Source organism: Emydura macquarii, unplaced genomic scaffold (genome assembly GCF_026122565.2).
Source record: "Emydura macquarii macquarii isolate MOO-44397 ecotype Brisbane River unplaced genomic scaffold, CSIRO-AGI_Emac_v2 contig_2422, whole genome shotgun sequence".
Lineage (NCBI taxonomy): Eukaryota > Metazoa > Chordata > Testudines > Chelidae > Emydura > Emydura macquarii.
Genome location: NW_027132559.1, coordinates 33,768,708 through 33,796,274, shown reverse-complemented (window position 1 = coordinate 33,796,274; position 27,567 = coordinate 33,768,708). Strand labels below are relative to the sequence as shown.

Genomic DNA, 27,567 nt, shown 5'->3' with positions numbered 1-27,567 from the left:
TGAAGTGTACAACATCTCCTGTGATTAGACAAGCCTATATATCGCAGTGAATGGCGAGAGTATTTAAAATATTGCACGCTCTTTCTTAAATTTGCATTTTTGAAAATTTAGCTTCTGGTGCTTCTGGTAGGGTTATGGTGACAAAATACCACATGTGCCTAATAAGACTAGAAGTCAGTAAAGGATTCAAGGAAGAGTGAAGTACAAAGACCAGTGGGAGAAGAATTATAAATAAAACAGTGGCTTTTGGAAATGGTGAGAAGAGAGGAAGCTAGATATGAGGATTTATTGGTCAGTAAAATTACACCCCAAACAAAACAATTTAAAAATCAAAACAAAACACTGAGAAATAGATTAATTTTATTTTATTTTTAAAAATTTAATTTTTAGCTTGATTTTTCAGAAATGCTGAGCTCCTCCAAGTCCCATTACTTTCAATGAGAACAGTGGCTGCTCAGTTTCTTTGAAAAATGAGTCAATCTCTTTAGTGATATCATTTACCTCTGGCCTGAAAAATGGCAAACTGTTCCTACCAGTGCAATCTTTGTTCATGTGCTTAGTATTCTAGGAGCTTGGCAATGAAGTTTTTGAATCATGGTCTCTTTTTTGACTTCCATGATGTGCTCAACTCCTTGCCTATCCTGCTGTGAATAAGATTTTGTTTAATGAGTCTTTAATAAAGAGAACACACTGTATTATATAACAGCAAATGTATGCAACAATTTAAAATAATTATAAAGTGATTATAATGCAATCCATTAATAGTTCTGCAGATTTGTTATTTTAAAAAACATATAAACTATATGGAAATTAAAGGATAACTTAAAGGGAAAATAGTATGGATTAAAGAAGGAAGTTTAATATCAGCAGAACAAAAATACTGAGGGGGCAAGGAGAAGATTTTTTAACAGGAAATGATGGAAGTGTTTTCACAACTTTATACAGGTTATCATTTAATGTATGTAGTGTTTAATGAGGTTTTTTTTTTTTAAATTTTCATTGTTACTGAAGGATACAATCTCCTCTTGATGTGCTAGGGTTTATTGTATGTGCACGACTCTCCTGTTAATGCAAATAGGAGTAATTCATGCAGATCTATCTGCATTAAGATGAGAATATTCTGTTTCCTCTGCAGCAGCTGGCCTTCTGAATGCCCAAAATATGTCAGAAACCATTTATAATAGTAATAGTTAGCACTTACCTAGTGATTTACATTTTCAGTGTTATATAAACATTAACTGCCCATCACCCCTAATATATGTTAAAAATAGGGAAACTGTGATACAAAGGTTAAGTGAAAGGCTGGAAGGTTATCCATATTAAGAGCTGGGATTAGAACTTGGCAGCTCTTAGCTCCCTAAACATCAAGACATCACTTTTCTCTATTAACTGATTCTTACTTTATGTAATTGAGACAAAAAACATTAATTGAATCAGTCTTGTTTTAGAGCAGACCAAAAAAAAATACGGCTTAAGTTTCCTGCAGACATTTATGTATTTAAGGACATTTCCAGAAGTTTAATGTGTTCTCTAATAGCTTTGGCCCCATCTGTAACAGTACCTAGTCCATAAGTTAATGAACATTTTCATTTACTGTATTTCTGATCCTCACCTAAAGTCTGTGTATTTCTAAGAACCTGTTTTATTTACTTGTTGAGTTAGATGGTATGTAATGAGGAAAAAGTGTAGAACAAATTTAAATTCTTGTTGTTGAGAGTGGAAACTGCAGGGGCCACCAGCAGCAGCTGGGAGTTTGTGACACCGCCGCGCCCCCCAAATCTGTGGCATCAGGGAGCTTTCAGGAACCTCCACTCCACCTTCAGGGGTCTCCACTGCTGCCTGTGTCTCAGAGCTCTGGGTCCCCCCAGCCCTCCCTTGCCCAACCCTGCCCCCACCCGAGCTGAAGCAGAAAATGACATGGAGGTTGCAGGAAGTCACGGATTCCATGACCTCTGTGACATGATCTTATCTTTATCCATAATGAATAGCACTTGCATTTATGGCACAGATATAGTTTTATATATAGTTTTATATTAACTATGGATAACTACATTAGTCAGGGGGAGAGGACCTTTGTGCTAAATTGAAGGTTTTCTGGAGTATACACCTTGGGTCAGATTCTCAGCTGTTATAAATCAAAGTAGCTCCTCTGAAGTTGATGTAACAACACCAATTGGCCCCATCTATCAATTTGCTAGCTGCAAGTCACTTTTTCCTGTGACCATGCTCTTACTTTTTATGAAGAATTTTAGGACTATAAATAGTTTCATTTTTCCTTAGTCTGTACATTTTATTACCATACTGTTAAATTAGATGTAGCTGCTGTGGGTTGGTTTGATTGTGGAAGCAGATACTGACCTGGAGGAAATAGATTAGAAAAACTTTGGGTGGCATTTCTACTGACAGTGCTGATGTACTAAAGATGCTTAACTCATCTATTAAGGAAGCTGAAAATGTGCTGCAGGTGCTAAACTATCTGTAGACCTCAAAGAAAAAGACAGTTGCCCACTCTAGTATATGTCTGAGATTATACTTTTTATGACAGCTGTTTGAAACTATGGCAACTCTGTGCCTATGCTGTCTTGTAATACTCTTGAACAATTCAAATCTTGCCATATAGGTTGTCTGCTCCAGCTAACACGTGAGGATAAATAGATTGTCAGATTGTGACTTTTAAGTTTGAACTATTCAAAATGCATTCAGCCATGCACATTTTCCTTTAGACTCTGTTTACTGTTACCTCTTCTACATACATTTTTAGGTTATTATTTTAACCACCCCATTTAGACATAGAATTTTGACATACAGTTATGTTAATATGTTTTGCAAAACTCCGTAAGTGTGCAGCGGTTTAGGTGCTTAAATGAAGAATAGTTTAAAGCAAGCTTTGAATAGTCAAAATTTTATATTGAAGTGGCCATCAATATTTATTTTTCATTGGTGAGCTTGCTATTCTCAGTGTTTTGGTTCCTACTCAACTAAATTTGTCAGAGGTGGTTTCTCTCAGTGACCTACTGGAGACATTGCTTCAACAAATGCCAGTTCAGTCGGTGAAAGGAAGGTGGCTTGCTTTCTGTGGTAATAAATCTTTGACTCAGCGTGTGGGCCAAATTCTGTTCTAATGTAAGCCTATGCAACTCCATTGTTTCAGTGCAGCCGTATCTACTTATAACAAGGCTAGATTTGGATTTGTGTCTTTAATTGTTCATTGTCCTAAAAGATTCTACAATGTGGTCCATGCAGCATTTTCATAGCACTTCATTGTACGTAGGTACTGGACAGGGAGGTTTGGTTGTTAACTGTGGATTTCCAGGTATTTATTGGTGTAAGGCACAATATTAACATTCTTCTAGTATAATTATTTTATATCAAAAGTCCTCTCTTCGTTTATTTTCTGTGATAAAATAGATGTTTTGTTGCAGAATTGTATTATGATCTGATTAGATATCTCTGAAGGAATATGTATACATGATTACTGGTGTAAAGTCAAATAATGTTCCAGGTCTGGACATGCTGGAATGTAAACTTTCACATAAAACTTTGTCTTCAAAATGTGTGATTCAACTAATTTAGGATGACATATGTTAAATGGGTTTGGAGGAAGAATTCACTTGAACAGGTGGATCTGAGGACTCAGAAGGGTCCTCTCACATTAAGTTTTTCTGTAATGCCATTCTGAAGAAGCAATGTGTCTGTACGTTTGCCATTTTTGCACTTTAAAGCAAAACAAAAATACCTTTACAAATGTTTACTAATGGTATAAATATTAGTTAAGTCACATGCAGTAACTGTCATTCTTAGATGTGTTTGGCAAGCCTCCAAAAGAAAGCAGGGAAATGTAGAATTTAATGCTGAATTTGAGCAGGTTTTGTATTATTGTAGTTCCATTGTCTTTCAATGCAGTTATCCCTGACTTAAACCAGCGTGAGAATAGAATCAGGCCCCCACTGATTGGTGGAGTTCTCCAAAGAGAGAGTGCTATTAGTATAGATATTAGCATGGTAGTATATATAAATTGTGCTGGAGTGCCTAGACACAGTGGGTGAGACTCTGGGAGATGTAACAAAGAACTCATAGCCCGGGGGGGGCGGGCCAAAGGGCAGCTTTAAATCATCTTGTGCCTTCTTGATCCTGGGCTGCTCCAGAGGCTGGAAAGGCCCCAGAAGTAACTGAGAGTATGTCTACCCTGAGGTCAGAGGTGTGACTGCAGCACATGTAGACGTACCTGAGCCAGCTTTGAACTAGCTAGCATGAATAACTATAGCAGTGAAGCTATAGCAGCATAGGTTAGCTACTCAGTTACATATCCGGGGTCCCAAGTGGGCTTGTGCAGCTTGTGCAGCCACCCATGCTGCCATGACTTCATTGCCATTATTATTCAAGCTAGCTAGATCAAAGCTAGCTCAGCTATGCCTACATGTGCTGTAGTCATGCTTCCAATTCCAGCATAGGCCTAGTTTCCCAGGGATGTCTAAAGGTAAATCAGCCTCCACAGGGAGCCCAATAGGCTGCAACATTGCCCAGAAACTTTGCCGCACAGTGTGCCCTTCCCCTGACAGGCTTTTGCTGCCCCTAGGCAGTTTACCCGACACAATGGATGTTAGGGTCACTTTCTGCCACTCTAGCCCTTTTACCCTGGTGTAAAGGGGTGAGAGTGAGGGTGAAGATCTCATCCAACATGTTGAAGGGAAAGGAATGCTAATTATTGAGGTACTGTTTATAGCACTGCTTTTCAAATGGAGGTTTGTAATATTTTCTTTAACATTTTATTTTTAATCTTCAAACACAACAATCTTGGATACCAATTTAACACAATGTGTCTGTGGACACATGAACACTGAAATACTTTTTTTTAAAAAAAAACCAAACAAACAAAAATCAAACCTAAGACATCCTGGATTGAGATTGCTGAGACTCCCTTCTTTTATCTTTCCCCCAATAAAGTAACTTTGCTTTGTGGTTTGTAGTTACAGGGCTGCCTAAGAAGTGGAAAGCTTGTGAAAATAAGCTCTCCACCTGACATACTGAATTATGAGTAGATGGATTACTCTACTTTGTTGTTCTACCTATAAACTGCTGGAACCTACAACCCACAGGCTCATGTGCTGAATTCTGTGTAAGAATAGATTGCAAACATACAAAATAATCCATTCCTGCACAGAAACCTAAGTAAATAGCAATGGCTCACAGGAAGAACAAACGCTGTGCACATATTCAAATTCTAGATAAGCAGATCTATTTATAGATAAATACTTGTAATTGGAAATTAATGTCCCCCTCCAAATTAAAAATGAATCTGCTTCCTTGGACAAGCCTACCATAGTCTTATTTACTACAGTATCTATAACACCACTCCTGCGGTTATATCTATTCCTTAGTAAGTTTACAGTAAGATCATACCCTTAATTGATCATAGTTTAAAATATTTTCTTTCATGCGAATTCTCCAAATTTTACCACTTATTGAGAAATGGTTGAATATCAGAATTGGAACATCCCACTGGAATGAGTTGCTCTTCAAGGCAATGCCGCAGTAGGGAACAGGGAGAGCATTTAATTGATGGAGACAGCTGACACAGTTATTTGATAAGTATTTCAGAGCACTACTGTCAGAGAAGTCATCACTAACATAGTGACCGACCATCACTAATTAATGCAACGGGCAGTACGTGGCCTGTGGGGCAGCACTTTGTCAATAGCAGCTTTGCAGGGACATATGGAGACTAGAGCTGTCTAATAAGGGAAACGTGATTATAAATATTAAAAGAATGAAAACAGGGGTAAGGATATAACACTATAAAAATGAAACTTCTGCCTAATTTCTCTGTTTTACCTGTCTCATTTCTGATATCATTCCCATCACCGTGGTATCTGAGTGCATTACAGAGAGAACTTCTTCACAATTGGTCCATGGACTGATGTAATGAAAAGCTTTGGAGGAAGGGTATAAAATATGAACTATTACTAAGCCAGTTTACCCGTTCATTGTGTCTAAAGGGCTAGATTCTGGTTTTTGTTCCAGCCCCTTTACAGCAGCACAAAGTAGCTGAAAAAATACTAGATGATCTGCCCAGCTGAGAATTTCCAGCATACTGGGCCTCTTGTCTGGCACGGAGCTTGCGTAGTTGCCCTGTCCCAACCCCTCCCACTTGAACTGGCACAAGCAGTAGGTGTGATTATACACTCTGGCTATGCCCAGCTGGTCCATGAAGGACTGTAACCAGCTGATGGAAGTTAGAGGCAATTTATAGTAGGACTCAGGGTGGAACGGTCTGCCCTGATAGTAGGGGATCTGTAACTGGCTGTCTCTCAGCCCTCTCTCACCACTGCTCTTAGTTGTGCTGTTGTGTACCATAATAAATAAACAGTAATCTTTTGTGTGTTAAACTCTTCAGATATCTATGGAATGTTATAATGCCCGTCATAGGTATCACTTAATCAAACTATACATATGTAGCTCTTGTAGTCTTTCCATATAAGTCAATTCGTCCAGCACACCTGCATCATTTTTATTTCTCTGTTCTGAATTTCCCTCCAGTTTGTCAGTATCTTTCCAATAATGTGATTCTCAGAAATCATAGCAATATTCCAAGTGTGGTTGCTCCAGGGCTGCATCAAAATGCTCTATTTACCTTTCTTCTCTTCCATGTGATACGTTTGCGTATGCATCTTAAAATTGCATTGATCATTGTTAAAGTTGTACCACATTTCAGACTCATGTCTAACTTGGTGTCCCGTATCACTCCTAATTCTCATTCAATCTAGCTGCTTCCCAGGTTTCTCCCTCTCATTGAGAATATTTTTCAGATTATTTTCCGTAGATGCATTAGCTTTCATTTTTCCAGGATGAATTATTTTCTGCCCATGTTTCTCTAGATTCTTGTGTAATATTTTCCTCACTGTTGTTTGCAACTCCTCCCAATGTAGAACCATTTGTACAGTGAATATTGCTAACTCTTTGCCTTTACCTTGACAGCATATCAGTATAAATGATTAATTGTGATATATTTTCACTTTTTGATCTTTCCATCAGAGTGGCATGTTCATGCTGTGATGTTGTTAGCAGCAGAGGTCATCATTTTCATATAGAATATTTGCATGATAATAAAGTGAGGTTCATTAAATAAGAAGCCAGAAACTGGAAAGCAAGATTTAAATCAGTCAGCTGTTAAATATTGGGTGCACATATACTGAATTCGTGATTCCTATTTCTTCATTAATGCAGATATGATAGGACGTTATCATTGAGGTGGAATTGCTTAGTAACGCTTGATACTATAAGGTTCTGTGCATGTTTTTATTCTTGTTGCAGATATTTATTTTTTTCTCCCTAGACCATTATTTTCTTGTTTCCAGAATAAGATAGACAGTATGAACATATTAAGACTGATCCAAAAGTTTCATAAGAAGAGATACTTTCTCACTTTTTGGAAAGTGCAACATTTTACATTATTTTCATTTCCACAGGACAGATGTTAGGTTTAACTGGTAATTATTAGTGTGCTTCCCTCTACTAAGGGGAAAGGAATGAATCTAGTGATTGTGATACTCTTTTCAAACCCAGGAGGCTTTTTCAACAAGTGACAAAAGAATTTTAAACTGAGAAATATCTTGACTTTGCAGTTCCATTGAGTTGATGGGATCCCCAACATTCTGCCAATCTCTTCGTGATCCCACTTTTCCATGGTCTAACATCACTTTGTGGCTAGACAGTTCGATTGGCTGGGTATAGAGAGGATATTGGGGTTTTTGAAAAGTGGCTTTGGAGGGGGACAGAGATTCCTTTCTCTGACTGCCAAGATTGGTCAGCTTTGCAGCTCACTTCTCACTAGCTACATGCCATGGCTGTCATGTAGACAGTTGGTTTCCATCTCCAGACCAGAGTACCACTACCTTCTAACTCTCGATAATAGATTCGTACACTCTAACTTGGATGCCCAGTCATAGCTCGAGTACGTTGGGAATAGCCATAAGGAGAACCTGCTTGGTAATGTGTTAGCAGTCCCCAGTGGTGGGTAGTTCTTGCAGTAGAACTGTTTTGTGTCTGGAAGGGGACAGAAAAGTAGATGTTGGCCAGCTAATTCCTCACTCTGTTTACTGCGGTTAGACTGAAGGGAAACATTCAAACCTGTATTGTGGTAAACTGCAACATCAGGCATTGCTGGTGGTTATCTTCCTTGAGGGGTGAGGATGCAGCTTGTAATACATAGAATAGAGTGACAGGTACAGCTATGACTTAAGTCATTCTAGAAGGATCTCGGTAGTCCTAAGTAAAATTTGGTGAGATAAACAGAGAAGGATCTAAGGGACAAAGTAAAGTTTTGAACTGCAATCACTGCCTACTGAGTTAGATTCACGTTTTACTGAATTAGTGATAATTTTTCTGCCGTTTTTTACTTGTATTGTGTTCTTTTCTCATTCAGGCATTTCCTGGCTAAATGTGCCACTCAGATGAGTGACTAAGAAGCGAGTGTCATTGGTTTGGTCAACTGAAATAGACCATTATAATCCACAATTTGATCATATTATTAATTTTATAATTTGAATAGGAATTATGAGTTTACAAGTCAATTATGCCAAACTACCGGTATCGATCAGAGAATTAAATGAGTTGCTAAAAAATGAGGCCTCAAAGGGCTTTGAGACAAGAGAAAACAACAGCAAAAAACCCATTGTTTCTTCTTTTCATCTCATGCTGCTAGAACCTGTCTGTTATATCTAAGTCAAGATGAAATGCATATTAACAACACTGAAATATAAAAGAAAACATATTGATGCACATGTATGTAATCGTTTAAACAGATGACTATGTGGAGATTAGTATGCATATATTTATATCAAGTTTGATTTATTGTATTTTTTTAACCCCCCCGACTGTGGGTAAGCCCACATTTGTGCACCTGCATATTTTGCCTCCTTTATCCAGATATGGTAGATGGGCATAAGGACCACCTGATTTGGACACAGAGTTGGCTAGATAGCTATCAAATGGCTAGAGAGATGAGAGAGAGATTTGTGCCACACATCTAGCAGTACACATGCAAAGGGCATAAACTATTATGTCCTTTAAACTGTAAATACAAAATAAAAATATTAAGTAATAAGGCTGTGTGTGTGTTTGCCAATAAAAGAGATTAGAGAAATTCAGACACTGTTTCCCTGAGCCAGAGGTGCAAGATAAGGCTCGACAAAGGGAGAAAATCATATTTGCCAAACAATGAAACATCTTCATATATTTAAGACTTTTTTTAACACAGAGGATGTGGCAGTCTGAGTATTTTGGTGGTAAAAACTAAAATATATTGGGAACTGAGTGTTGAATGTGTTGAATGTGCATCCATGGCCATTGTAAAATATTCTTGAATCTGTAATTTACTAAGAAAAATTTAAAGAAAGTTGTACCTTTTCTCATAATACAGGTAAATTACATCATCTAAAATATTAGAATGTAATGCATTATTGTTTCATTCAGTTTCAACTAAATGTAACATTCAATACACAGAATAATACACAAACCTAATAACACAGCTCTTTGAACAATTATACAAAAGTTCCATAGTGGGCTTGATGCGACCTGATTTCTAGTAACTGGCCTTATGGTTGTCTCATTACTTTAAGAATAGGACGATAGCGGCAGGGTATTGGTACTGGTGACCTTTTATCTGTCCAAAGGCACAGGAGCTAAAAGATACTTAACTGAACTGTCATGAAGTTATCACTGTATATCTTCAGTTCAAAAGCGTATAAGCAGCAGTATGCAAATATTGTGTATTCACCTAGTGATCTCTTCCATTTACCTTTTGGCTTTTTATTCACTCTAGCCATTAAGATTAGAAGTTTTGATGATCAACCATAAACTGTCTTTTTCAAAAGAGATTGTCTCTTCCTGTGGCGTAACCATGGAAACAGACAAGGAACCCTTAAAGAAAGTGATCGAACATGCTGTGCTAATTAATCCTACCCTACAGTTTTCCTTCAGCTGAAAGACGCAGTTAAATAAATTTTGCATGAGTAAGCATATTTGAATGCACAAATGGTATAAAATATGCAACAATTTCTTTGCAAAAGGATATTTGAAAAAATGGTAACTGTCACTTATTCATATCTGGTGAATCAAAACAAGAAATACTGTCTTGTTAGTTTCTCATATATATTTTTGATGGTTTTGTATTTAAATAAATCCAAAAATTTTCTAAAGGAGGAAAATATTATTTCATGCCTTAGGACAATCCAAAGTGCATGCACTCAGTTTGAACATATGAATCTAAATGTGCGTAAGTTACATGCTCAGTTACTGTAGTTGCACTTGCAGTTTAGCCAATCAGTCACCTAACTGGTCTACATGCACAAATAGAAAAATTTAGGCCATGTTTCAAACAAAGACATCCTTACACCTATCCGATGCCATTTTGTTACTTTGCTACACTGAAGTTGCTTAACACTAACCCAAAAACAATCTCAACTCATTTTAGGATACATAGTTTTCTTACGCTCTAAGGCGCTGTTCATCATTTTTTTTCTTGCAGCAGTGAAAGCAACCCACTCAGACAACTGTCTGAGAAGCCAGTTACAGTGACTAACCTGTGATGACTTTGTTTTATGGTGGCTGGGGGATCAGGAGCAGATTTAAAGATAAGGGATAAATTGGCAAACAAACTGGGTTTAGGAGAGGGGGATCAAAGGTGGCACTCTGAAAAAGTGGCAGTTAGAAAATCTGTGATAGGTTTAGTTAAAGTTAAGGTATCCATGGAAGAGGAGATATGGCAGCAGTAGAGGCAACCAGGGGCTGGAAGAAACAGGAAGGGCAGGCCAAAAGAGCTGATCCAAGGTGGTTGGAAAGATAGTCTGTGCTGGCGAAAAGCTGCATCTGGGCTGGCCAGCTCCATGTGCCAGCCAATCAGGTGGCAGTCAGTAAAGTGGTGTCATGAATATTTTCGAAGTGCAGGTAATCTAGAACCACCTACTTAAATCTGAACCAAGAATAGTTTCTTTTATTTTCTCTACCTTAGTTCAGGCAACACATTTTCTGTTTGGCAAGAGGGGCTCCTTCTGGCAGGATGGATTTTCATCTCTTTCCCCCTCTCTTATAGGTACTGAGACACCCTGTGTCACAAAACAACACCCCAAAACCCCCATATTCACCAGTGTCATATAATTATATGTTCTGTACAAAGTATTCCTTGTTTGGTATTATTTTAAAAGCCTTGATTTGCTGAACATTAACATCTTGTTGGATTGTATGTGCTACCATTCATTGTATGTGAAGTTATGCAACAGCATTGGACATGTTAATAGAACATGTTACAAGGTGGGAAACTCCCACAAACAGCCTTTCAGGCACAACAATGGAGTGGCCAGACAGTGCTAATAACTATCTCTCACTCATTCAAGAATATATTCCACTATTGTTTACAGTTGAGGCTTCACAGTAAGGTGCATGTTCACAATGGGGGGTGGCTGACCAATGAGGATGCCCCCATAGGTCACGAGCCCCGATTGTTCCAGCAAGCTGAAACAGACTATAAAAGGGGGAGCGTGACATCAGCACTTGCCTTCACTCTCCCACAACTCAACATCTTAAGAAACGGCAGAAAGACAAAGAACTTTGAACTGGGGGAGGGGATTTTTCACAGATTTTGCCTGTGAACTGAGGATTGGTAGCCTGCATCTACCATCTCTCAGGGTGAGATAATTTTTAGGGTCAAATTCCGTTAGTGTGTAGAACTTTAGACTGCAATCTTAGGTTTATTTCTTTTGGTAACTACTGTTAATCTCTTTACACTTGCCACTTACAATCACTTAAAATCTATTTTTCTGTCATTAATAAACTTGTTTAATGTTTTATCTCAATCAGCGTGATCTTGAATTGGAGTTTCTAGGAATCTTAACTCAGTAACAAAAGCTGTTGCATGTCTTCCCCACAATGAGGGGGGAGCAGACTTATTAATATCATTTTGGGGATAGACTCCTTTTGGTGCAGTTCTGACGAACAGTGTGTGTGTGTGGGGGGGGGGGGGGGTGTTTGGCTGGTGCCTCTATTGTTGGTTCATAAGTGGCTAAGCAAGGCACTCATATAAATCAGTTGGGTGTGTCTCTGCCTGTAGATGGCTGTATAAATGTAGCTTGTTGTCAGCATCACAGAGTGAGAGACATCCCAGGTTAATGTTCAAGTGATCTAGCAGGGTGTGGTGCTCTGCATTCTGTTGGGCTAGGTGATACCAGCTCCAGGAGAGGATTGCTGCTTGTCACTAGTAAGGCATTGTGAAGGACAGCCCAGGCTGGAGAGTGAAGAGGGCAGGGCATTCCCAGTTTTCAGGTTGCACCCTGGGGGACCCCATTACAGGTACCTCCTTGTAAATTTAGGAGTATGAGGATTTCCATATGTTTCCCTCTGTTCCACACTGGAATCTAGCTGAGGTCCTCCACATCTCAATCTGGCTAGAAGGTGACACTCCCTTTAATTATGTGGGATATAAGTAAAAATTGCCTTTCAAACACTTCAGACTCTTACCTGCTCGTTCATGCTGGGAATTCGTAGTTACTCATCTTAATTAACGTACGAGTATCCACTGTCTCTGATCTTCTAAAAGCATAAACCTGTAGTCACAACCCAGGGCTCTGTAGGTGTCTTAGGTTCTGCAAGATGTCCAATGTACTTTTCCCAAGAAACTGGCACTACACTTTCCGACACGGAATTCAGTACAACAGAAAATACTGGGCTGATTTATACCCAGGGAAACAAAATGGAAAAAATGTTGGAAGATGTAAAACTGAACAAAGAATGATTATTAATTTCTGAAATGTTTTTGTTTTTAAAATTCTGGTGTGCCAGTTAAACTATCTTCCTACACATGTCTAATGTGTATAATCAGCAGATAACCCAGTCTCTGCACAGAATTTGCCAGCGTTACTATGGTAATATATTCACTGGGATTAATTGTTCTTAAATCACTTCTCGAAAGTATTAGCTATAAAAGTGGAAATGTCCTTTGTTTCAACTTCAGGCATGCAGTCCTTAATTTTCATTTTTGGTTTTAAAAATATTTGTTGCTGATCGTGACAAGATTCTGATCTTCACTTACATGTAAACTCTCATTGTAAATTCCTCTTGTAGTTTGTAATCTTTCACTAAATGAATTTGTTTTGGTTCCCCTTTTAAAGATTTCAGTGAGGTAAGAGAACTGATAGTGACCTTCTGTTTTAGTAATTTCATTGTCTTGTGGAAGGAAATTGACTTTCCTTCTCTTAGCAGATGAAAATCCAGCAAGGTGTGCTCCTGGTTCCCATTACTTGTATACGCTCTGTATCCCCCAACTTCAGGGGTTGTGAAGACAGCAGCTTTTAGAATACTGGAACATGTCTGTAGAAAAGCAATCAGGAGCAGACTGTGCAGGGAGAGTTCTACCACCTTATCTTAGCCTTGAAAGTGCCCCTGTCCCTGAATCGTGGTCCCTTACTTGTAAGAAAGGATAGAATAAGTTCTCTGTCAGCACGCAGTGATCACGCCTAAAAAATTGCAAGTTTTAGGAGTATGCCTTGGATGTCCCTATACTTCTATAGAGTACATGGCAATTGCTAAGGTAATATTATTTAGTTATCTAAGGCAGTTGGCAGGATTTAAGGATGACCATGGTAAATGCTGCTCTTTCAATAGACTGTGGATTGGTACGTTTCATTAGAGAGAAAACAGTTTTTCTTGCTCCCAGACCTTCCAGAAACTGAGTTTCCCAATGCTCAACCTCTGGGAATTAGGGAATAAAGTCTTTTGCACATGCAATTACTTGATTTACATGCACAATATTAATAATTATGGATGTAACAGTGATTGTACACTTTTGAGTATTCTTTGTATGGGCCACTACTATTTTAAAATTTGACTCTGAATCTGTAGACTAAGGGAGGTTAGGCTGCTCTGGAAAATTCCCACTGCAGTGCAGTTTGCATTGGATTTTCCTCACTTTTATTTTTATTATAATTATAATACCATTGAAATGAAAGGTTATCAGTGCAGAAAAGTGATGAGTTGAAAGATGAATGGTGTAGGAAATGGCAACCTTTTTTGTTTGTCTTGCATACAGGAGCACCAAAACATATGCTTGAAATTTCAAATATATTTTCAGTGTATTTTTCCTTATGTAAATATAAGCTAAACCTTTCATAGGAGTCATTAATTCCCTATAAAAATCCACCTGTTGTCTTGAATTGTGTTGTCATGCTGGGTTAGTTCTTCCTCGCTTTGAATAAATGACCTTTAGGGATTTATCTGATTTACTTTTGAATACTGTGTTTTAAGAATGCTAAATAAATGTGAAAGATAAAATTCCAGATGACACCTATTTCTTTCAGATTATTCCCACAACAGATTTTTTTATATCTATAGCTATAAAAATACAAATAAAAATGTAAGATGCTTCAGTGGTTATAGTTATCAAAGACGTGTCTTATAGTTCTTTCATAATAACAGCAAATCTGTTTTAGCTATGTACTATATGATAGAGTTTATTATGTTCCTTCACTAACTAACTTACTTCTAGGTCAGAAGAAACAAAAAGCAGTCTTGCATGCAACACACATCCAGGTTCATATGACACGCATAGCATTTTAAGATCTGAACTGTACAATATTTCTTTGTTCTCTTTATGCTTATTGCTTTTTTATTGTATTTATCTTACAGGCCTTGCAAGAGCCAAATCAGTCCCCAGCCACACGTACTCTAATGAAGTGGTTACCTTGTGGTACAGACCTCCAGATGTCCTTTTGGGCTCAACAGAATATTCCACCTGCCTTGACATGTGGTAAGAATAGCATCCTTATACAGGATAATCCATCTAGGTGCTTTGGCTTTGACTTATTGTAGACAAATATGTACTAAGATTAATAGTGTAGGATAGACTGCCTATGTATGCTAATCCTTGTGGATCCTCCCAAATACTACTTCCTGAGAGCATCCCCCGTCTGTATATCCAGCACTTTACAGCAGGTGTCCAGTAATGATACATGACTAGCATGAACAATAACACTTTTCAGAGATGCAATTTAATTATATTGCATATCTTTTGTGGTCTTCATCTGAAATTTTGTTTTGCAGAAGGTAGATTTTATCTCCTAGCAAAAAATAGGGAAAAAGGGAATCACCATAATTCAAGATACATACAATACAGTGCAGTATAATAACAGCATAACAGCAAAACTATTGTTACAAATCCGTGGCTAGTTAGGACCTTGCATTTGTCACTATGCCGCTCACCATCACTGTGTCCACTCAACTTCATAGCAATAGCAGGTATAAAACTCAGAGTCGGTTACAAAAGCACTGCCCTTTGATCAAAAGGAGAATCTACCTTAGCTATTGGTAGTATGTTAACATATGACAGTTCTTATGCTATCCAGTACAGGGCAGTGTAATATCCATAGTATGCGCTAGCTAGCGCATGATAGTAGTGTTACTTAATTTTGTAGTGAACTGAAAAGCTTTTTTATTTGTTAAGACCCGTGCTTAGGGTTCTTTGTTTACCTTGTAGTATGTTGAGATCACTTAACACCTACATTACCTGTGCCACTTCTGCATTTAGTGGTGGTATCAGCTGTTTCAAGAGAAACACAGAGCCATGAGATGAGGACTTTTACATACAGGTAGAGAAGGAAAATCTTTCATCTTATTCTTACTAGTTTAATAAAGTCTCATTGCTGTGTAGAGGAAATTATTTTTAGTTAATTTGTTTTAAAATATAGTATCATTTCATTTTAAAAAAAATCACATACTACTGGCCCAGTTCTATTAAACAAATCACCATTTAGCTATAGTTCATTTTTAAGGAAATTGACACTTTTTTGTCTTATTGCATAAACTGTAAGTTCTGTATGAGTATAGAATTATCTTATTTTAATTTATAGAGACAATTTTAAGTAAAAGTAAAAAGGAACATATGTTGTAAATTAGCGATTAAGAGGGAAGCGACTTTCACCCTCTGTCTGAAATATTTGCCTCATTGAATTAAAGAGCATTTGTTTAAAGCTGAAAAGTAATATTTTAGAACAGGAATATCCTTTTTGCCTGGAGGAAAAACTGTGCATGACTAAGCTTTCATTGCTCCTGCAAGCCTGGGAGCAGGGAACATTGAAACAAACATTACCTTTCTCTGGGCAGCTCATTCTTTGTTTCCCATCAAGAACTATACTGTTGTCCTTGTAGGTCTCAAATTCCTGGGGGCAGAGATTAGTAAAGTATCTTGCAGTGTTCTGTCCACTTATAGGCTACATACTATAAATATTAGAATATCGACCCTTGTAGAGAACATTTAATGTAGCAGTGCCATGGGAAGCCGTTGAAGAGCCAGTGCCTCAGTACATAAACACTCTGCCATAGTGTGACTGCCTGGTGCCTCAGCGAGCCAAAGAAGTGGTTCTGAAGAGTCCTTCAGGCACTGTTTCCCATCCCAGACCCCCTCAATATATACCAGAGTCTCGTCTCTGCCCAGAGAGCAATCTGGGTTGATAGGGGTACATTCAGAGCACAGCTGGTGAGTCTGGGTGCATTAGACAATGAAAATAACTGATGGATCTGAGCATTTCTGTCAGCTAATCTTGGCATAGTCCATGTAGGTAATCATGAAAAGAAAAACTCCATGTGTTTAATTTATTCAAATTTCTCCTAAATGATCAGATGTTATCTCTCTCTGCATGCATGTGTGCAAGTATGGAATTGTGAGGATGGTGACTTTTATCTAGAGGAACCCAAAGATCTTCAAGAAAAATGGGAAATTTTCAAAAAAAAGGGAGCATTTTTAAATGTTCTCTCTGCAAAAATCATAAATAGATTTGGTCAAAATTCTTTTTGTTGTAGAATGGCTTTTTTGACCAAAACCAAAACTTTGTGGAAATTTTTCATTTTGTTTGAAATTTTTTAGCTTTTCAACAACAAAAATCACTAAAACATTTGGGGGTTTGATTGGATTATCAGTTTTTAGTTTTTGAAAACTGATTTTTTTATTTTTATTTTTTGCCAAAAATGGTTTTTGAAGATCAAAACTTCTTTGGTTTTTGGTTTTTCATTGAAAACTGAAACATTTAAGTACATAAGAAGCAGGAAGCCTGCTAAACAACCAGTGGGATGATCAAGATGCTAAAGGAGCAATCAAGGAAGATAAGGCCATTGCGGAAAAACTAAATGAATTCTTTGCATCAGTCTTCACAGCTGAGGATGTGAGGGAGATTCTCAAACCTGAGCCATTCTTTCCAATCTGTGGAATTGTTCAAATTGAGGTGGCATTAGAGGAGGGTTTTGGAACAAATCGATAAATTAAACAGTAGTAAGTCACCAGGACCAGATGGTATCCACCTAAGAGTTCTGAAGGAACTCAAATGTGAAATTGTAGAACTACTAACTGTGGTATGTAACCTATCATTTAAATCAGCTTCTGTACCAGATGACTGGAGAATAGCTAATGTGACACTAATTTTAAAAAAAGCTTCAGAGGTGATGCTGGCAATTAGAGGCCGGTAAGCCTAACTTCAGTACCAGGCAAATTTGGTTGACACTATTGTAAAGAACAGAATTATCAGACTCATAGACAAACATGATTTGTTGGGGAAGGTCAACATGGTTTTTGTAAAGGGAAATCATGCCTTGCCAGAAGCTGGGAATGGGCAACAGGATAATCACTTGATCATTACCTGTTCTGTTAATTCCCTCTGAAGCAGCTGGCATTGGCCACCGTTAGAAGACGGGATACTGGGCTAGATGGACCATTAGTCTGACCCAGTATGGCCATTATTAGGGTCTTCATTTTCACAGGATTTTTTTTTTAAGCAAAATATTTTAGAAATTCCTCACAAAAAATAACTGGCATTTTTTACCAGTTCTATTAGCAAATATTTTACTAAAAAAGACATAGAGCGTTCTTCTGAGCTGTGTAGAATTACTGTGCCAAACTGGAGACCAAATTAAACCATAAATATGTAACAGAGGTATTTTAGATTTGCTATACAGGCAACATGGGTATCTTTGGTATTTCCTCCCTCCCTTCCGCCCTGAGAATGTTAAATCTAATTACTTTATGGTTGGTATTACTGAGCAGTTCAGCTATATTCACCTCTTGGACCAGATCCTGTGCACTACTTAAGAGTCAATCAAGAATTGCCTCTCTCCTTGTGGGTTCCAGGATTAATTGTTCCAAGAGGCAGTCGTTGATATCTAGAAATTTTATCTCTGCATCCCATCCTATATTATAGAGAGAGAGCACTCTAATAAATATCAAATCCAAGAAGGACCTAACCAAACTGCTATTTGGCAAATGTAATCATAATCTATGTTTGTATCTTGGAGGTGAGGCAAGGGTGCTTGCTGGAGGACACAAAAAAAAGGTCTTAAATAACTGACATAAATGTATTGATATCCCCTGATAGGAGGACCTTTAGCACACGCCCAAAAGAGATCCAGGGTGCCTATGGAGATAGCTTTGTTCCAAATGACAAACGAGGCAGCACTGATCGTATCTAGCAAAGCTATGAATCCAGTCCAATGGCAAATAATATATTTTTTTCTGATATGGAGCAATCACAGGATCAGAATGTTAGTCAGAGCACCCAGTTCACTCAGATGGCACATTAAACGACTGTACAGCGAGTCGGTCCCCCACACGTCCCCCACCCCACACATATGCTCCCCAGTTTATATGCAGGCAATGCAGAAGATACTGCATGTTGAAATCATTTTTGTTAATGTGGTACAGCTAACAGTAAGGCATATTGGAGAACAGATAGTATGGGAGCTCTTTTATAGCAGCAGCACATTACTGGGCCACAATTAAATTAAGACTAAGTAATGATTTCCCAGAATGAAGAGACAGAGAGAGAATTCTTGCTTACATCACACACCAAGATAATTCATTACCAACAAGTATGTCTGTGTTTGTGTGACATTAATATCCATATACAATTATTAGTGTTTTGTCCTTATGTTAAATACTGTGTGCCATTCTGTGTCCTCATTCTCACATACATCTTCATTACAAAAGCAGGCAGTCACTTTACTGAAATATTTATATAGTATTGAGATAAAATACACCTCTGCTTTTTCCATTTAGAAAAAAGATCACAGGGTATTGACTTTAGCCACGATAAATGAGATTTAATTGGGGTTCCTAAGGAATTGAACATGGATCTGTTATTGAGTAGAAAATCAGCTGTAAGAGAGGAGTGCAAATATTAACCACTGGACAGTGTCAGGGAAGCAGGTGGCAGTGGCTGCGGGCTATTTTTACGCTTCATTTGCCATAGTAGGGCATTAGGATAGTAACTAAAAGCTAATGATCCACATACAGTATTACATTTTCCAGCTTTCTGTTTAAATAGCTACTGGCAGTAAAAGAATATTAATGAAGACATACATACATTAATGGTGTCAGCTAGTGATGGAAATCAATGAAATGTGCGTTGGGATTTACATTTGTCAGCATATGAGACTGTGGCATTGTGTGAACATATTAGGCAACAATAGACTGAATCAAGGAGTTATGATAGCCTTAGATATGTTTTTTTCCTTGATGAGGACTTGCTGGTAGGTAAGAGTACCGTTTAGCACTCCCTCTGGTATACATTTTCTTAATCCTTGGATTTTACTGTTCTTTGAAAGACAGTGCAGGAGAAATAATCTTTAAACCAAAATGTTTTATAAAACACTAAAAACCATTTATAGGTAATATGAAAATGTAAAAAACATGGTATACTTACCTGTTTGCTTGTCCCTTACAAGAAGAACTGAGCTTTCGTTGCGGAGATCCTTGTTTTAAACAAGTTATTAATAGCTTTTTGATTCTCACAACATAAGCACTGCTACATCTGTTTTTTAAAAGCTGAACGTCACTATGGCTATTTTATTTTAACATGTAGCTGGCTATAATCTATAGTTGCCAGCTGTCTGGCAACTGTCTTATTGTATCACAACCATACTACAGATTTCTTTCTTTTAAAAGATACAATGAATGCCTGATAAGATATAAATTGTTAGTCACAACTGAGGTAAAAGAAGCTATGTGCCAGTTTTTAAATTTTAATTCTATGAATTAACGTTAACTATGCTTATTTCTGTGGAAGAAATCGCTTATAACTTTGCCTGTCAAATGTAATGCCATTGCATATTAGATCATCATTATCTTCATTAAATCTCTGTCTTCAGATTTACATTAATTTATTTAACTTTGTAGCAGCTGGGATGACAGTGATCTCAGTGCTGATCTCAAGTATTCATATCAAGGTTTATATCCTATATATGCACAATCCATTTCCCCCCGCACAAGTACAGTGAGCCCTATTTTGCTATTGTAATCTGTTCTCCCATTATTGGAGAGCAGAATTAAGTGTTTACCATAATCCTATGTCTGCTTTCATGAATACTTCTCCAATCCAGACCTATGACAACAATTAAGTTATTATATAAAAATGGTTGTCTTTGGGGCACAGGTTCATTAAATTATCTAGTTGCACAAGGGACATAGCAAAGGCATCTTTATTTTACATCCCTTGTAAACAGTTTTCAATGAAAGAGTGTGGGGCAAGTAATCCCAGTTCACTGTGAAGAACTAGTTGTTTGAGGCCCAAAAGAGAGAGAGACAACAGTAGGGAAAATTGGTTCTTTAGTCTTTGATGTTTTTTATCATAATAAGTTCCACTCTAGAGAAATGTTAATCCTTAAGAGGTCAGGATGCTGTGATAACCGTCAAGATATTCTTAATTAAACTTCTGGAGAAGAAACTGACAATGAGACGTTTTATTGGCTGAATTAATCTGTGATTGGAAAATTCTCCCAGGGTCAGGTTCATATGAGGAATCCTCTTTTGTTCATAGGTGTGGGAAACACATTTAATTTTAGTTTCCTCTTTCTGAAGAATATTTTCTTTAGTTTGGGATTATGCATTTCAACAGAGGTGTGTCAGTTTTAGAGATGTTTCATACATGGCAGAGAATTCAGTTTTCAAATCTCCTTATTCCACAAAGGAAACAAAAAAAGCCAAAAACTCCTGAAGAATAGGAAACACATATTCAATATAAAAATTTTGCTGCACAAATGCTGCTCATTTTAAAATGACATTCACTTCAGTTGTGTTTATGAACCCTTCTGTGTTCTGTTTTCTCAAAATCCGAGCAACCAAGTTTAGTTACATAAAGTGAGCTTGCAAACGGGGTGTGTTTTATGTGTAATTGAATATTGCAGCAGGGAGAGGAGAAACACAGAACTACTCTTCAGAACCATAGTTTTTAGGCAGCTAAATGAGCCAGCAATGAATTTGACCACACCTTTCAGAACTAATGTGAATAAAAAAAAATTTTACCTTGTGAAAAATTTAAATTTTTTCATCAACAAAACATCATTTTGTTGAAAAAGTCAAAATATTTTTATTTTGATGTACTGATGCAGTGCTTCATGGGAGTTGTAGTTTGGTTGCCTCCTGTCCCCATTCACCTCCAAAGGGCCAGGCTCCCTGGCTGGACAACATTGCCCATGATACACAACAGCTGGGTGTTACTGTCCCTCCTCTCCAAGAAAGGAGACAGTCACAGGAGATGTAGACTTACCATGGAGCTCAGCCCATAAAGGAGAATGGAAGCCTGAGGCACCCAAGTGACAACTGCCGTGAGCTACTGCAGCAATATTTCTGAATCTAAATATTTTGGATTTTGGCTGAAATTTTTCACCGGTTAAAAAAAACCACCTTGTTTTTTGACCAGCTTCATTAATAAGTACAATCAAGTAGGAGCATGCAGTTGTTCTGAATAAATATAGAATCAGAGTAATAGAAATGTATGGTTGGAAGAGTCCTTGTCACTGGGTTCACTCACAGCTAGAGGTGCCTCCTCGCCACTCTGGGGATCAGCTCTTTCCAGGTCCAGCACCCCCTTCCACTGCTCACTACATGCCTTGCTGTCTGTCTGTCTGTCTGTCTGTCTGTGGCGTAGGGTGCTCTGTCTTCGTGGCTTGGCCCTCTGGCCAGGGCACTATAGTCCTCCACTTCCAGAGTATCAAAGTCTTTCCTTACAAATGGTCTCAAGCAGTCTTCTCATTCACTGCCCTGACGATGCCACTTCCCCAGTGACAAGTAGGGGAACCCAGGCTCACCCTCTATTCTGGGTTTCAGTTTAGGGACCCTCTAAACAGCATCCAAGGTCTGTACCATCCTAAATCTTGCTGCCTTTTCCCTGAGCCTTCTAAACCTTCTGCCACTCCTCCCACCCTGGGTTTGCCAGCCTAAACTGCCTTCTCACAGGGAGTAATTGCAGAGTGCTTCCCTGCAACCCCTTTCTGCTACTAGCTCCCTGGCTTTATTGAAGACCTGCCTGTTCCTGCACAAGTGAGCTTCCCCTAATTAGGGTTTTCCTGTCAGCCTAACTATACCGCAGCTTGCAGCCGGATAGGTTAATTGGGCCCCTCTGACCTACATTAACTCCTTCAGGGTGAGTGTGGGGAACACACCCTATCACAGTCCTCAAGTTGTAATCTAGTCCAGCCCTTGTGCAGAGGGAGGACCAAGTATAGACCATCCCTGACAGGTGTTTGTCTAACCTGTTCTTAAAAACCTCTAACGTTGGGGATTCCATAACCTCCCTTAGAAGCCCATTCCATTGTTTAACCTTTTGGCATCCTTTCATCTTCGAGAGACGGTGGAGTGTGCAGCCTATAATGTAGCTGGTTTGCAATGTCTCATGTGACTAAATAGTCCAATCTGAGATTTGCATAGTCTTTGGCAGTTATTGCAAATATATATCCATTGGTTGGGAGCAGCTTGCTGCCTACAAGCTCTTTTCCTTTTCAAACTGTAGGAGTTGGCTCCTCATGACTTTGATGCCTTGATGGAGATGATGGCGCCACTTGTTATGATCACTTGCCAAGGTTTCCCATTGGTCAAGATCAATTCCAAATACCTTCATGTCTTGTTTGCATACGTCTTTATAGCAACGCTTGGGACGTTCTGTTGTTCTTATTTCCTCTGATAGCTCCCCATATAGTACGTCCTTAAGTATGAGTCCATCTTCCAACCTCCTCAGATGGCCCAGCCAGCACAGTCGTCTTTGCTTAAGTAAGGCTGTCACATTTGGTACATTTGCCCTTTGAAGAACTTCTACTTTGGTAACTTTATCTTGCCATTTGATGTTGAGTATATGGCTTAAGCAGTGTAAGTGGAAACTGTTTAACCTTTTCTTCTGATGAGCGTAAGATGTCCATGTTTCCCCAGCATACATGAGAGTTCGGAAGACGCAAGCTTGGTACACTAGCATTTTTGTCTTGATGGTAAGCTTTGAGTTGTTCCACGCTCTTTAGTTAGTCTACTAAAGGTGGTGGCAGCTTTTCCAATGTGAAACTTAGTTCTTCACCCAGTGAGAGGTTGATAGTCACTGTTGAATCTAAATAGCTGAACTTTTGGACTATTTCTAGCTGGTTTGCATTTAAGGTGATGAAAGGATTTTGTGGAACCCCCTGTCCTAACACAACCATTTTCTTAATGCTGATGATGGAAACAAATGGCTGACAGGCACTTGAAAGGTGTCACATGAGTTCTTGTAGTAGATCTTCATCGTGGGCTATAAAGGTAGCATCATCAGTAAATAGAAATTCCCTGGTTAGCACCTTTTTTATTTTAGTCTTTGCCTGAAATTGTGAGAGATTGAAGAGTTTCCCATCTTATCTTGTATGAAGACACACTCCATCTTTCATGTCCTTAAACACACAGTGCAGAAGACTGAGAATAAGATTCCAAAGAGTGTAGGGGGAAGAACACATCCATGCTTTAATCCACTTTTCATCACAAAGCTGGAGTATACCCATCAAACTGGACATTTGCTCTCATGTTGTCATGAAATGAACATATAAGACTTAACAAGGTTGATAGACATCCTATCTTTTCTAATATTGCAAATAGACTTGCTCTGTTGACCATGTCAAATGCTTGGTTAGGTCCACAAAGGCAATGTACAATGGTCAGTTTTGTTCTCTGCACTTTTCTTGAAGTTGATGCAAGGAAAATATCATGTCTATAGTTGATCTTCCAGCCCTGAATCTGTACTGTGATTCAAGGTAAACATGATTTGCCAGCTGTTGTAAGCTCACTAAGATGACTTTTGCAAAAGCTTTTCCTACTACACTGGGTAGTGAGATACTCCTGTAATTGTTAGTCACCCTTTTTGCCTTTGTTTTTATTGCTTAACTACCTCATAGTTAAAAAGCTTTTACTAATATTAACTTAAATCTCCCTTCGTTCAGATTAAGGTGATGACTTCTTGTCCTACGTTCGCTGGACGTAGAGAACAATTGATCACCATCTTCTGTATCCCCCCCCCCCATATATTTGAAGACTATTATGAGCCCCCTCCCCACCCCCACCCCCCAGTCATCTTTTCTCAGGAGTAAAAGTGCCCAGGTTTTTTTAACTTTTCCTCATAGGTCATGTTTTCTAAACCTTTTATCATTTTTGTTGCTCTCCTTTGGATTCGTCCCAGTTTGACTACATCTTTCCTAAAGTTGTGGTGCCCAGAACTGGACACAGTACTCCATCTGGCTGAGGCCTCACCAGTGCTGAATACAGTGTGACAGTTACCTCCCATGTCTCTGCTGTTAATACATCCCAGAGTGTTAACCTTTTCTTGCAGTTGTTTCACATTGTAGATTCATATTCAATTTATCCTCTGTAACCCCAGATCCTTTTCAGCAGTAGTACCACCAACCAGCTTTTCCCCATTTTGTGGTTATACGTTTCATTTTTCCTTTCTAAGTGGAGAACTTTGCACTTGTCTTTATTGAATTTCATCTTGTTGACTTCAGACTGATTCTCCAAGTTGTCGAGGTAATTTTGAATTCTAATCTTGTCTTCCTAAAGTGCTTGCCAACCCCTCCCATCTTGGTGTCTTCCTCAGATTTTATAAACATACTCTCCACTCCATTATCCAAGTAATTAATGAAAATATTGAATAGTATCAGATCCAGAATATACCCCATGCATGGCACTACTAGATACAATTTGACAGCGAACCATTAACTACTCTTTGAGTATGGTCTTTCAACCAGTTTTGCAACCACTTTATGTTAATTTAATCTAGATCACGTTTTCCCAGTTTGCTCATGAGAGTGTCATGTGGGAACGTGTCAAAAGCTTTACTAAAATCAAGAAATATCACATCTGCGGCTTCACCCCATTCACCAGGCCAGTGACACTGTCACAGAAGAAAATTAGGTTTGTTTGATATGATTTGTTCTTGACAAATTAATGTTGGCTATTACCATATTATAAATGGATTATTTAATAATTTGTTGCGGTATCTTTCCTGGTATCAAAGTTAGGTGGACTGGTCTATAATTCCCCATTTCCCCTTTCTTTCCCTTTTTAAAGATAGGTTCTGTGTTTGCTCTTCTTTATTCCCCTGGGATCTGACCCATCCTCCATGAGTTCCCAAAGATAATCTCTAATGGTTCCAAGATTGCTTTAGTTAGTTCCTTAAATACACTAGCATGAATTTAATCAGGCCTTGATGACTTGCATACATCTAATATATTTAAATATTCTTTAACCTCTTCTTTTCCTATTTTGGCTTACGTACCTTCCCTTTCTTAATATTAATTATGTTAAGTATCTGGTCACAATTTACCTTTGTAGTAAAGACAGAAGCAAAAGAGGCATTAAACACTTCAGCTTCCTTGATGTCATCGGTTGTTCTCCTTCCACACCTAGTAGAGGACCTACCCTCCCCTTCATCTTTCTCTTGCTCCTAATATATTTATAGAACCTCTTCTTATTGCTTTTTATGACCCTTTCTAGATATAACGCACTGTGCTTTAGTCTTTCTGATTTTGTCCCAACATATTTGCACTATTCTTTTGTACTCATTTCATGTTCGTTTCCACTTTTTGTAGGATTCCTTTTTGATTCTTCATGTCATTAAAGAGCTCCTGATGGAGTGTTATTGACCTCTTACTATTCTTCCTATCTTTTCTTTGCATAGGGATTGTTCACTATGGTGCCTTTAATATTGTCTCTGTGAGAAACTGCCAGGGCTCCTGAACTTAATTTCCTCTGATTTTTTTCCCCCTGGAACCTTTCCGACCAGTTCTCTGATTTCAGAAAAGCTGGTTTTAAAGTCCACTGTCCTTATTCTTCTGCTCTCACTCCTTCTTTTCCTTAAATTAATCAAAACTATCATTTCATGATCACTTTCACCCAAATTGTCTTCAGCCTTTAGATTTGCAACCAATTCCTCAGTGTTGGTTAGAATCAAGCCTAAAAAGGCTGTCCCTCTGGATATGCCTTCCACTTGCTGAAACAAGAAGTTGTACTTAGTACATTTCAAGAAGTTATTGGACATTTTGTATTTTGATGTATTAGTTTTCCAACAGATATCTGGGTAGTTAAAGTCCCCAATTACTATCAGGGCTTGAGTTTTTGATATTTCTGTTGTTTGTTCTACAAATGCCTCCTCCTCTTCCTGGTTTTATGGTCTGTAGTGACAGACCTGCCATGACATCCCTCCTGTTTCTTTCCCCTTTTATCTTCACCCAGAGACTTTCATCTAGTCTGTTACTTGCTTCCTTCTGGACCTCAGACCAAATGTATATTTTCTTGATGTATAAGGTAACAATACCCTCCTTCTTTCCCACCGGCCTGTCCTTCCTGAACAAGCTATGCCCGGTGGTTTCCAAACTTTTGATGTGGTATACCCTTTTCAAATAATGCAGTCTACCATGTACCCCCATCTGAGTTTGGGTCATAATGTACCTATGATTAGATTGCCAAGTCTTACTAAATAAAATGTGTTGTCCACCATTACAGGATTTTTCTCATGTAACTCCTGATGAGAATTTGTGTACCCCTAGGGATATGTATACCCCAGTTTAAAAACCACTGATATATCTTTCTATACCAGTTTTCCAGTCATAGAATTTATTCCAGTCTCTGTGATGCCAATGAATTTATAATTTGCTTATGTGCTAATAATTCCAGTTCCTTCTGTTTATTTCCCATACTTCTTGCCTTCGTGGGCCGACATGTAAAAGCTGAGCAGATTCCCCCATTGTTATCCCTCTTTTTGCTCCCATGACCCTATTGTAATTTTCCATGTCCTCCCACCCCCAACGTTAGTCCTCTGTTAAGGTCCACTTCTTAAATACCTACTTGTGGGCTTTTGTCGCCTGCCCTCTTGAACCTAATTTAAAGCCCTCTCCACTAGATTTTGTATCGATGTCAGCAATACATTCTCCGCTCTAGCTAACCTACTGAATGACGTCAAGGTAACCTGGTCTTAGACCATTAAATTGAAGACTACAATCCACCAGCGCGGTGATAAGTGCATTAATAATCAGCTGAAGTGAAAGTTCAACATCCTGGCACTTCGCAATCGTGAGGCATATTATAACCAAGTGATGGATGAAGTTGAACTTGGCTTAGCCAGGGAAGATTTAAAGCCGGCATCCTGTGCAATCCACAACCTCAGCGGTCAAGAGATAGTCACTACGAATGGCATCCTGAAAGACAGCCAAGGCTGCCCATGTAAATCAGATGATGACATCCTCTCACACTGGATGGAATAT

General features: G+C 38.4%; 1 protein-coding gene across 8 annotated transcripts in view; it reads left to right on the top strand.

The window, feature by feature from the left end:
• Positions 1-27,567, top strand: part of CDK14 (cyclin dependent kinase 14) — a 464,786-nt gene that overhangs the window by 252,744 nt on the left and 184,475 nt on the right. For all 8 annotated transcript variants that reach the window (XM_067562226.1, XM_067562222.1, XM_067562224.1 and 5 more), the window contains one exon: positions 14,674-14,794. In XM_067562226.1, coding sequence (XP_067418327.1) covers positions 14,674-14,794 — 121 coding nt within the window. The remainder of the gene's footprint in view (positions 1-14,673; positions 14,795-27,567) is intronic.